Source organism: Scleropages formosus, chromosome 19 (assembly GCF_900964775.1).
Source record: "Scleropages formosus chromosome 19, fSclFor1.1, whole genome shotgun sequence".
Taxonomy (NCBI): Eukaryota; Metazoa; Chordata; class Actinopteri; order Osteoglossiformes; family Osteoglossidae; genus Scleropages; species Scleropages formosus.
Genome location: NC_041824.1, coordinates 2,858,243 through 2,871,338, shown reverse-complemented (window position 1 = coordinate 2,871,338; position 13,096 = coordinate 2,858,243). Strand labels below are relative to the sequence as shown.

Below are 13,096 nucleotides of genomic sequence, written 5' to 3'. Positions count from 1 at the left end.
TGGAAGGTTCCTGGTCCCTGCTGCCAGAAAACATCCTTTTCACGGTGGTCTTCACCAGAGCACTCTTACTTATATTTACATTTACATTTATTCATTTCTCAGACACTTTTCTCCAGCGATGAACATCTCATAGAAAATACAATGTGTTCATTACATTAGCAGGAAGAGACACTTAGATGCAGACGTGTGATTCTTAAGTAGAGTTAGTTTGTTTCTTTGCACCATATGAACCAATGTTCATCACACGAGTAGCTGCAGAAAACTTTATCTGAATATCGGCAATTCATATCACCTTCCTAGTATTTTTTTTTTCTTCTGGTGCATTTAAACATTTACATTACATACCAGGAGTAGCTGTGTAAAGGTTTATCCGGGAGTGATCATAAAGTTAAAGAGCATGAACATTTACACCTTAAATGAACTAAAGAGATGATGGGCAATGTGAGTCTGGTAGAGGTGAGTTTAAAAACCCTTTTTTAATGTGGACAGGGATTCAGCAGTTCTGAGTGAGAGAGGAAGGTCGTACCACCACAACACAGCCAGAACAGAGAACCTTCTTGCTTTACCTTTTGTACGTTGGACCTCCAAGCGGGCAGATGGTGGAAGAGCGAAGCAGTCAAATACTTCACACATGGTTTTCCGAAAAGCCAGCAGTTTTGCCACTTTACCCAGCTTGGTAGGGCTCTCTAGATATTCAAGTAGAGATCACTGTGTGAGTGAACTATTGAAACAGTTAGGATCTGAGCTGACAACCTCCCAGTTCCAAGTTTTGCCCATCAGTCTGTCCAGATAATTTTCTTTCTCTACATGTATCTGAGGCAGAAAACATTGTCTTGTTACCTGTGTGTTGCGACATCAGTCCTAGTGTTTCCACCTCTTTGTTAATCGTCCCATATCGTTCTGAAAAGCAGGTGGCCTGGTGGTTAAAGACAGATGTGGAGACAAAAAGGTTTCTGCTTCAAGTCCCAAAAGAGACTCTTCTGCTGGTCTTCAACTTGAATTACTTCCATAAAAGCATCGAGCTGTATAACAGGGGAAAATGTTAAACTTTAAGGTGCACTTTGAGTAAAAGCTCTGAAACGAATGTTTTGTGTCTAAATTCTGTTGTTGAGGTTCCTCCACTACCAGTGGCAAAACAGAGCTGTCCTCTCTTAACCTTTGCTTGTGATTTGGGAACAGTGTCTTCTCAGTTAATCTGCTTCCCTGTTAACCCCCAACTGAGCTAGATAGATAGATAGATAGATAGATAGATAGATAGATAGATAGATAGATTTTTTTAAATAAAGTTTGTCTTTCAAATTTTGATTTATTAATTTAATTATTTAGTCAGAGCTATCATCATAAACACAGCATATATCGCTTGCCGTCTGTTATAGGTTCATCTGAGTTCCAGATTAGCCAATATAGTAAGCAAGTATAGTTACTGGTTCACAGTATTCCTGGTAGAGCAGACAGCCATGATGTGATATTTGAGAAATACAAACTTTTTAGATGCTCGTCCAGCTTTAGTCACTCTTTTTTAGTGCCCTGATATATTTCAGATGTATTGATTCTGATGTCCTCTATTTGCAGCATGGCTTGGATTTGACCTCAGGGTCTGTACCTGTCAAATACTCCACTGAAATCCTGGCCATCAGTGCCTGCTGGGGCAGTGAAATGTTTGAAATTGAGCATAAATCATTATAACTTTGAGCAAAGTTTCGTTGAAAAAAGTGAAGAGTGAAGTCAGTGTTGAATGTGGAATCGGAAGCCTGTTCCGGACGCAGGTCCTCCTGTTTCCCTCCACATTCACTCTCTCTAAGCTGTATTAATGCAGACATAACATGTGGTGTTTTATGAGAACATCCGAGTTCTGGCAGGAGATTCCACTGGGTGTTGTGTGATTTACTCGCAGATGTTGTCAGCCACACACCTGTTCTGTTTTGCTGATTTTGTTGTATTCCTTTTTCCTCCTGACCGATAAATTGAAACAAAAAAGCACTGACAGCTTACATGCTGAAAAAACTGTATGTTGAACGAATAGAAAGGAACATGACAGAGCATCTTTTTTTCCTTTTACTTCTTTTTTTTTTTTTCTTTTTCCAGTGAAGAACTTTTGAGGTGAAAAGGTAAAACGGAAGGTAAAAACAGCAGAAGTATTCCCCTTTGGCCTTATGTAACAAAAGTGTCTTACTTTCATGTTCATGGAAGTATAGATCATATTAATTCTGTCCTGGACTGACTTTTCTTATACCCACATGCAAATAACCGCTAACAGATTATAGCTACAGATACTCAGAGACGACTGGATCAGTACAAACAAGAGGACCATAAGTTCCAGGCTGTCAACTGATTAGAAACACATTTTCACCTCTAGTCTTGTGTACGTATAATCTCTAATTAAATTTATATTTCTCTCAATTTCATATTAATGCATTTTGTTTCTTTTCGGGTAAATTAATAACAAAACTAAGAAAGACACGCATAGTTAATGACAAAATGGCTTTTAATTAAACTCATATTTAACATTTTTGGATTTTCGATAAAAATGTTTCAATTAGTTCAGTTATTTTGCCTGCTTAATGGTGGTGGCAAAATGATATATTTAAACAAAGTGCGATAGCAGCGTGCAAGTGAACGCATGACAAGCGCACGAATAGACCCCCACCCATGTGAAATTTTTAGAAGGACTGTAATTATCTTTGGCAAAAGACATTAGTAGCTCCTACACTGAGTGGCATCAGAGTGCAACGCTGTTGTTTTTTGAAGCCTTTCTGCTCCATTCTAACTTAAACCTGTGCTTTCCGAGAAAATTTGCCCAACTGCCACATTTGAAGGTATTTTCTGAGAATATGTCAGAGATGGAAGGCATATCATTGCAAATGTTTCTCTGCGATGGCGATGGAACGGAGCAGAAAAAGCAACGGCGTCGTGCATCGCCATACGTGGTTTTATTAACATTCTCGCTGAAGAAGAGAGATAATCAAATTCAACAGTTTTATGTATGACTGGTGATGGGAGTGTGTGTCAGAATGCTCTGCTAGCAGTGAATAGCACTCGGTGTGTTTATCAGAGCAGATGAGCTGATGTAACTGTTGCTTCTTAAAATACCTGTGCTAACCTGCCAATTAGTACGTGTCGGTACACCGTGGCTGTGCCCAAATCCATGTATTTCAATGCCCCAGGCAACTGTGCTCATTATGACATCGTTTTGGAGTTTATTTTTTTATTTTTCTTTTTTTTTCTCTGCTATTCGAGATCCTCTCCTTTTTCATTCCGGTCACATCAAAAATTTCTTTTGGATATTTTGTTGTTCCTTCACCTCTGTAAAAAAAACAGGCATTTAACAAAGACGTATTGATTTGAAATAACTGGAGAAAATGTATTGCGGGCAGCATGGTGGCACACCTAGTAGTGAGCCTGTCTCACAGTGCCTGGGTGGTGCAAGAGGGCAAGGGCTCGATTTGCACTCAGTCTGTGCGGAGTTTGTATGTTCTCCCCCTGTCTGCGTGGGTTTCCTCCAGATGCTCTGGTTTCCTCCCACAGTCCAAAGACATGTTGTTCAGGTTCCTCCATAGTGTGTGAGTGACAGAGTGTGTTTCACTGATGTATGAATGAGTGACCAGTGTAAGTAATGTATCTAGCAGTGTAAGTCACCGCGGTGAATAAGGTGTGTGGGCTCATAACACTGCGTAGAGTTCACTAGAAGTTGCTTTGGAGAAAAGCATCTGCTAAATGTTTTGTATAGAGCTGAACACATTATGAATCTGCAAACTTTATATGTGCTCTCTGCTGTCCTCCTGTTTGGATGTTGTGGAAGCCAAGATGGATTGTGTTTGTACTGCATGGTTTTACCATGACCCGGCTCAGACGCCTATTTTGAAGTAGGGGAGTGCATGATGTAAGATAATAGTGCGTGAAACTGGGGAGGTTCCCTGTGCGGGGTTTTCTCCTGAACTAAGGCTATAGCAAAATTCTACAGTTGAAGCCACAGCCTGATATCACAGCACGTCTGCAGGACCGTTCATGGAACCAGGACGTCCACGTACTGGTTCCATGAACGGTCCTGCAGACGTGCTGTGATATCAGGCTTGTCCTCAAGGGGCGGTAACAGCAAACTATCTGGTGACAATGTGCTCGCAAGGTGTTGTTCTCACTGGCTGTCAGCTTCCTGAAGCGGTTTGTCTCAAATGCAGCTAGAGGAAGCAGGGGGTTGGGGGGGTGTGATTAAGTGTGATTACAGAGTTTTGACGAGTATGAAAAGTAGGCGCCTGTCAACAGCACTCTCCGTACAGTAAGGGAAGTGTAAATTGAGTGCGGCTCGAGCTCTTTCCCATTACATCTACTGCTTTTTTCATTTTCTCTTTCCTGAGAGATGTGACGTTCACATCAAGAAATCTCCGCAAACATAAAATCGCCATCCAAGTGAATGTTCACTCATTGCTGTGTGCAGTGGGACGTGGACTGTACCTAGTGCCTGGACCGGGATAATTTATCCAATCACAGTTATGGATGATCTAGATGCATTTTTTTTTTTTTTTCCTCTTACAATTCTCACACTCCGCCATCTTCACTTTCTTATTAGTGGAATCAGTTCTGGCTCCATTGTGGTGGAAAGACCTCCCCCTGTCACTCAGAACTGCTGAATCTCTGTCCACATTTGAAAATGGTCTTAAAACTCACCTTTTCTAGACTCAGGTCCATCACCTCTTAAGTTCATGTAAGGTGTTCATGCACTACAACTTTAAGATCATCCCCAGATAAACCTTTACGCATCTACTACTGTAATGCAAGGCAAATGTTTCTATGTATATCAAAAAAAAAAAAATTAAAAAAGTAAAATAAAAAATAAAAAAATGTTACTAGGGAGGTGATCCTGAATCGTGGATATTGGAATAAAGTTTTATGCAGCTACTTGTGTGATGAACGTTGGTTCATATGGTAGAAAGAAACAAGCTAACTGCAATTAAGAATCACATGTCTCTCTCTGCTAATTTGCATTTATTTACTGATCAGACACTTTTCTCCAAAGTGACTTCCAATGAACTCTATGTAGTGTTATCAGCCCACACACCTTATTTACCATGGTGACTTACACTGCTAGATACACTACTTACAATGGATCACTCATCCATACATCAGTGGAACACACTCTCTCTCTCTCTCTGTCACTCACACACTATGGGTGAACCTGAACAGCATGTCTTCGGACTGTAGGAAGAAACCAGAGCACCCAGAGGAAACCCACACACACACACACACGAGGAGAACATGCAAACTCCACACAGACTGAGTGGGGATCAAACACACGTCCTCTCGCACCACTCAGATGCTGTGAGACAGCAGCGCTACTTGCTGTAGCGCCATGCCACCTGCTAATACACATTGTATTTTCTCTGAGATGCACGCCGCTTTGGAGAAAAGTGTGTGCAAAATGAATAATATAAATGTAAATGATGTCATAAAAGCTGCTTTTTTTGCACTTTAATAAGTGTGTGGAAAAAACCACCTTTGACCTTTGAACCCTCTCCTTTCAGACCCCATGTAACCCAATCCTTGACCACAAAATTTTCTCCTGCTCATGTAATGCAAAAGCGGGAACCAACAATAATCATCGTGAGATGAATTACACCACCTGTGAGTCAATTTGCTTGAAATGATTATGTATTGAGATCAATAATGTTTAAGGAAATGCACTGAAGCTGGAGAAAGTGTTTCCAGAGAGTGAAAATTATGCACAGAATTGAGCTGCGTATGCAGCATTTAAATGACAGCCAAGCTGGCCGTTATAATTATTTGTTTGTCGGCCTTGCAGTCCCAGTCGGCAGCTATTTTATTAATATTAGTTTGTTGCCATGTCATTACTTTATGAAATATCCTTCCGTAATGCCAACATTTTGTTACCCGTTCTGCAAATTCAGCTGTTGCTTGCTTCAAAACAATGTGAGGCATATAGATTGGGAGTCGCAGAGAATGAATTCCCTCTATTTAAAAAAATAGAATATTTCATTGACCCAAAGCTCTTGCTAATGAGAATGTATTCAATTGCTCAAATACGTGCCAGCTCCTTAGTTCGCCTCCGGTATTATTTAGAACAGTATACATACATAATTTTTGACCATGTGGAAGCGTCCTCTCCAGTGTCTTACTTCTAAACCAATTTTTTATACATTGCTAAAAATATTTCTTAGAAGGGTTATGATTCAGGATTTTGCGGTAGCACAGAAGTTAGTGCAGGTCCTTCACATGTCTTGGGCTCTGGGTTTGGACATGGGTTCTATACCCACTGTCTGTGTCTCATGTTCTCTCCATGCTTCTTCATGTACTTGTGTTTCCTCTCACAGACCTTTGTGTATTTGTGTGAGTGAGTGAGTCGATGTGATTTTATACTTGCCCTATGATGGACTGGCATCCTGTCCATGCTGCATTCTGCCTCATACCCTAAGCCTCTTGGGTGGGTTCATGACCACCATGACCCTGCAGTGTTCTCAGCACTTAGTGAAAATGGATAATCTAAAACGGCATAACATTTTTAACCAATGACTTGCAAAGGCATCGGGAAACATGGCACAGCATTACAATTTTGTTGTTTCGAGAGTTTGCCAAGTTACCATGCTTGATGTTTATTGTGCAAAAAAAACATATATACATTTTAAAAATACATACATACACACACATATTTATATAAAATCTCCCTCTCACCTCCACATGGGGTGGTGTGTGTGTCTTCCATAAGCTCGGGTCCTGTACCAAAGGCTTTGGAGTTTGAGGGTTTTGCACAGTATCTTAGCTGTTTGTAGCACTGCACTCTTCTGGACAGAGACTTCAGATGTTCTCAGAATCTGCTGGAGCCACTCTTCCAGTTTGGGGGTCACAGCCCCGAGTGCTCTTAATACCGCTGTGGCAAGAGAAGAGATATAACTGAAGCTATACTGGCTCGGATGTCGCCCGGATTCACAAGGTCAGCGTCATGTGTTGGGGAACCAGGACAACCTGATGACAAGTGGGCTACTGGAACAAGACATTCATGGACTATATATATATATATATATATATAGAAAGTAATGTAGGTCTACTGAAGCCAGGCGCCAATAATTCCTTACTAACAATAGACATTTGTGTAATATTCTTGTAAGGTCGAGACATGTTGCAGTGATGTGTCAGGAATGTGCCGCAAAACCAGGTAGTGGGTTCTGACCTCCCTCACCCGAAACTTTAGTACAATTGTTAGCCATCTGCTAGCAGCAGGAAGCTTTGCAATAAAATGCAAGATTTGTTTCATGTTTGTAAGTGCAAGCACTGAATCACTTTTAAATTGAACCAACCTGCTAAGAAGAGCATAAGGCATGTTACACGTGTGCTTGAATTATACTTTGCACCAGCATAAGTGGTAAAAAGGGGGTAAGATAATTCCTATACACCTTTACTTGTGGAAGAGACGCGGATTGGAAATTTAAATTAAAAGTCCATCCAATGCAGAGATGTGGATTAAACGATGGCATTATAGTTCTTGCCAATTAAAAGTGAAGGTATGAAGGGTGAAATATTACATCCCAAATTTTTATTAGCTCCTTGTGATTGTTTGGTTGTCTTTATTTCCCTGGTGTCATCCACATGTGGTGCAGGCTGCATGATCAACTCACCGTAATTTTTTTTTTTTTGAGGGTAACAGTTGTCCCGCACCTGGCAGCGATAATATGCTAGTGAAAAATTATTTGTAACATGAACTCTTATAACTCAAAGACAAAATTACCATCAGTTTTAATTGTAAACGTTATTATGCATTCCTGAGCCCGAAATGTGATGCCTGTTTGTGGTAAAATATGACTGAAGCCCATTAAAATGGACAAAATTCAACAGTTAATATTACTTATTATAACACAGTATAACTCAGTATGATCTAATGATATATTGTATGTAGGTGTGTGTACATGTTCCAGTTACATTGCTCTGCTGTATGATGGGTGAATGACTGCAGGTTTACTGTAGTATATCTAGCACTGCCAGTCACCTTTGATGAAGGTATCAGCTCAACACCAGTTAATAATAATTGTATAGGACTTTGGAGAAAAGCGTCTGCTGAATGTAAATGTAAATGACTTTCGCTGCTCGGCCGTAGGGAGGGACGCAAAACTCAAATTTGGAAACTGTACAAGGGAAGAAGTGCCTCCTAAGCGAGGAAGAAAACTAAATTAAATTCATCTTATGTTTACATATTAAAGTCAAATTCTTGTAACTCGAATGGACGTATCTCAAGGGATGTATATAATGTGTATAATAATGTCTTATTATGTATACAAACATATCATGCGGTGTTAGCTTTTCATTCAGTCGTATATTTTCTCAAGCAACTCAGGTTTCGTTTACCAAAGACTTAGGGCACCAGACAATACAGCTGTTAATGATGTGAACTTCTAACCAGAAGGTTGGAGGCTCAAGAGCTATGGGGGAGCCCTTGCTGTCACACGATAATCTTCAACAAGATAACTTCTCTGAAATAATTTGCTAAAATACTGAACTTTATGAATGCAAATTCGTAAAGCTGTGTTCTGCGTAAGCAGCTCAAGGGGAAAAAAAATGCAGTGCCCTGAAATTTTAAGAAAGTCAAGGGTACAATAGTAGCTCCTCCTTTGCGATTTGGAACAGCATCTTTTATGTGTGAACTCGGTTTCTTATTCCCTTTACTATCCAAACAAAATGTCTGTGAAAAGGTTCATATTCTCAATTTGTACAGCTGGGTTAAGGGTGCCCTGGGGTAACAGTGTACATACAGTAGGTACTGTGACTATACTGTAGGATTTGTATTATGAGGTGTTGTAACTCTGCCGGGGAACTGTGCCCTGCAGCAACCTTTGCAGTAAACTCTGAAAAGTCAAACTTCCAGGTCGTGCCTAAATGCCGTGTACATGTCGTTCAGGTACGTACGTGATGCAGGTAACGGCAACAGATGCGGATGACCCCACCTATGGAAACAGCGCAAGGGTGGTCTACAGCATCCTGCATGGGCAGCCCTACTTCTCTGTGGATCCCAAGACAGGTGAGAACACTTGTGGTCATTGAACCCTCATCAGTCAGACGAGATATTGCAATAAATCCACTTTGTATTTGGCAAAGAGTGCTGTGCAAAGCATCTATACTGCAGATGGACCATCTCTTAAATTGGACTCCATGCTCATATTTCATCATTGTAGTGCAGTGGTACCAAAACCATCTCCTGATTGTCATAGATGGTGAAATGGAGGAAAAACTGGAGCGCCGTCCATTTTCATAAGTGCACGATCATGAAGGTCACGTCACCTATACAGAGCGCCGGACATGAAATTTTATTTTGTTTATTTAGGTTAACCCACTGACAGCACAATCTGTTGAATCCGGAATCTTCATGCTTAGACTTGTATAGACTTTCTTCGAAAAGAAACACAAAAAGCACGTCTTTGCTCGCTGACCTTTTAAAAGCCAACTTTCAAGGCAGTAATATATTGTTAATATTATAATGCACCATATTCATTCTGGTGTTTTAGATATTGTTTGTGCATTGTGGAATTATAATGGACTGACTGGCAATCTGAACAGTAAGGAAGATAACTTTCTCTACCTACCTTTATGTGTATGTATTCTGTTAAACTAATAATTCAGCTAGTGCTCATATGATAAGTGGAATTCAAATTCATCCATATGTATGTTAATAGCTTTGGCAGAGTACATTATTATGTATCTTTATATATAGCCTTTATCTGTGAGTTGCAATGTGAATGGCCAGATATTGCTTTTAATCCAAACCAAAAAGCAATGCAATAAAATAAATCCAGCAGTGATTTATTAAAATGGAGAAGACGGTGGAGGGGGTACAGGTGTGTGTGCGCTGGGGGGGTCCGAATCGTAAATAATCCTTACCGAACCTCTTAACTTTGCACGCCGATCTCTCGAGTTCACAGAAAAAATAAGCCTGAATTGTCTGACATGTTCGAAATGAGCTATTGAGGGGTTCAATGGTTCAATGGCACCCCAGGGATTTCTCTGAAAAAAGATTCTTTTCTACACCGTGTATGGTGTTGGAGATTGAAGCACCAGGCTGAACATCAGTTTGAGTTCTGTTAAACAGAAAACGAGAAGGAATACATTTCAATGTATGCTTTTTTCAAAACTAAAAGTAATTAAGAAGCAAAGGGAGAAGCACCAACTTACTGGTAATTTTGGGTCTCTGTATCTGCGTGACATCTGTGTAATTATTCAGTTTTCCAAAAATATCATTCACACCTTGATTTTAAATAATAGGAAGTCTGCCAGTCTGCTTACCTCCCACCAAAAGGATATGAAGTTGTTTACAAAAATCACCATTTTCCTTTGACTGTCCGTGATGGAGGCTTTCTGCTTCACCAAAGACAGGGTCACTGCAACAACTCTCCAAATCAGAATAAGAGGGACGATCTGCAAGGCATCAATACATACACACAGCACGATTTTACTGCGCACTATTCCGGGGAGCAACATTGGATTTCCGTTGAAAAAGTGCCCTCTTAATTTTAAACCTAATTACATGTTATTGACCATGTTAAACAAATTATCAGAACAACTGGGTTGTAAGTCCTGTCCAACACAGAGCCATTGCTGCAGCGTTTCAATATTCAGTAAACTGCAGCAATTCAATTCAAAGCAATTGAAATGAGCCAAATTTAATTAAGCTTATTTGTGTTCTGTATGCAGAAATGCAAATACAGAGCAACGTGGATGGAACATTGTTTGCAGTATAGCGTAGGATTTATGCCAGGAAACAAAGAAAAAAAAAACTATTGTCATAATAAAAACATTTGGCCGATTGAACCACGAGCTGAAACAATACTATTATTTTGATCTACTATAAGGCTTTCATGAAGACATGCATCCCAGACCAGTTCAGTCTCTTTTCTTAAATGCTGCTGACATGCAATAACAGCCCAGATAGTGCAGCATCTGTTTACGCACTTTAAGACAGTTCAACCTTTCTAATCTTCTGCAGTCACTCTATGGGAACATACTGTCAGATAATTGTTTTGAAAACCACTGTTATCGATGACGGGGATGCTGGGACATGGCGGGTTGGGCCTGTGCCTGCTCTCTGGCGGGTCTGGGGTTTGAGTCCTGCTTGGGGTGCCTTGCGATGGACTGGTGTCCTGTCCTAGGTATGCCCCCTCCCACTCCACCCCTATGCCTTGTGTTGTCAGGTTAGGCTGCAGTTCACCCCGCTTGGGACAAGTGGTTTCAGACAGTGTGTGTGTGTGTGTGTGTGTGTGTGTGTGTGTGCGTGCGCGTGTGTGTGCGCACCATCGATGACAACAAATATATATATATATATATATATATATAGAGGTGGTCCCCGATTTACGATGGGGTTACGTTCCCTGAAACCCATCATAAGTTGAAAATATCGTAAGTCTTTCAAAAATGTGGTTAATACACCTAATACACACCTCTGGGTGACAGAATGGGAGATGCGGATTGCTGCCGCTGCCCAGTTCGAAGTATACTTTCTACTGAATGTCTATTGCCAGCTCACCATTGTAAAGTTGAAAAAATCGCAAGTCGAACCATCACAAAACGGGGTCCTTGATTTACGATGGTTTGACTTGCAGTTCATCTCCCTAGAAACCACAATATATATATATTTTTTGTGGTTTCTAGGCAGTTGAATTACTGGGCTCAAACCAACTGGACAAACACTGCTTTAAGGGTATACACTTTAATGTCCATAAACATTACCACAATCAGATACGGCTTCGCACTCAAAGGCTGTCAAGTAATGTTATATTGAACAATCCCACCACAATAGCAGCAAAGAGCCGCATCGCGGTGCATCCAAGTCCGCGTTGTTCTTCCCCTAAGTGCACAGTAGATACTCTGGCAGACTTTCAAACTGATGATAAAAAAAGTGTCAAATACTGTCTGCTGTTCAGCCAGGCTGTGCTGACTTTTACCGCCATCCCTCTGTAAATGCAGTACTTCCTCAGGTGCAGAAAATAAGGGGATTATAATGGTGGTTGGGTGGGGGGGCATGAACATCCACCTTGTCCCAGTTGAGAAGGGTCCTGGATATACGTGGTACCACACGCCTAAAGGCCCTGGTAAAACATGACTGTATTAACGTGTAACTCTATCCCAAGGTAAGCAAATGGGACGAATGCGTTCAAAGGAAGCCCCACGTAAGGTAGAGACCCTGGCCACGTGCTCTAGTGGATTGTCTCCACCGCACCTACATCCAATATTAAGACAGATGTTCCCATTTAAAAAATGTCAGGTGACCCCATTTTTCAAATGCCATTTATCTCAGTCCCGACAAGAAGCACCTTTAGATCACGGCACGTTTTCAAGACCGTCTTCCTCCTTCAGGTAATTTGAACGTCCTGATTCCATCACCCGAGCGTCACTTCCCTAATGAAATTGATGCTCACCTTTTCTTTTCTTTTTCTTTCTCTCAATGGCACCTTCTCCTGAAGGTGTGATAAGGACCGCTTTGCCCAACATGGACAGGGAGGTGAAGGAGCTCTACCATGTCCTCATCCAGGCCAAGGACATGGGAGGACAACTGGGGGGGCTGGCCGGGACCACGACGGTCAACATCACCCTGAGCGATGTCAATGACAACCCGCCCAGGTTTTCAAAAAGTGAGACATTTTTTTTTCAGGTTTACATATATATATATATAGCCAGGTCCTTCTCTCTGGTGGGTCTGGGGTTCAAGTCCTGCTTGGGGTGCGTTGTGATGGACTGGCGTCCTGTCCTGGGTGTGTCTCCTCAAAGATGTGGAGTGCATTTATTTTACATAGGTCATCGGGTTTATATAAACTTTAGTTTCACTGAGGTTTATGTGAAATATTTTGGTGATGAATGCTCAGCTCAGATCATGCTATGAAACAGCAGTTTGGATGTATTTTATTCCGTGTAAACACTTTGCACTGAAACAGCCAAAAATCATGGCTTTTGGGGTCAAATGTGTGGCTGAACCAGTTTCTGGATTTTTAATGAATATTCTGTTACATTACAAATGTTACATTGTTCTCTGAAAGATTTTTTGGAAAAAGTAACACAAAAATGGAAAAATTAAAGATATAATTACATAACTGTGTACACAATTAAAACAAAG

General features: G+C 40.8%; 1 protein-coding gene across 1 annotated transcript in view; it reads left to right on the top strand.

The window, feature by feature from the left end:
• Positions 1-13,096, top strand: part of LOC108927604 (cadherin-12-like) — a 72,563-nt gene that overhangs the window by 20,505 nt on the left and 38,962 nt on the right. Inside the window, exons 3-4 of the mRNA XM_029246462.1 lie at positions 8,897-9,016; positions 12,450-12,617. Of these exons, the coding sequence (XP_029102295.1) occupies positions 8,897-9,016; positions 12,450-12,617 (288 nt within the window). The remainder of the gene's footprint in view (positions 1-8,896; positions 9,017-12,449; positions 12,618-13,096) is intronic.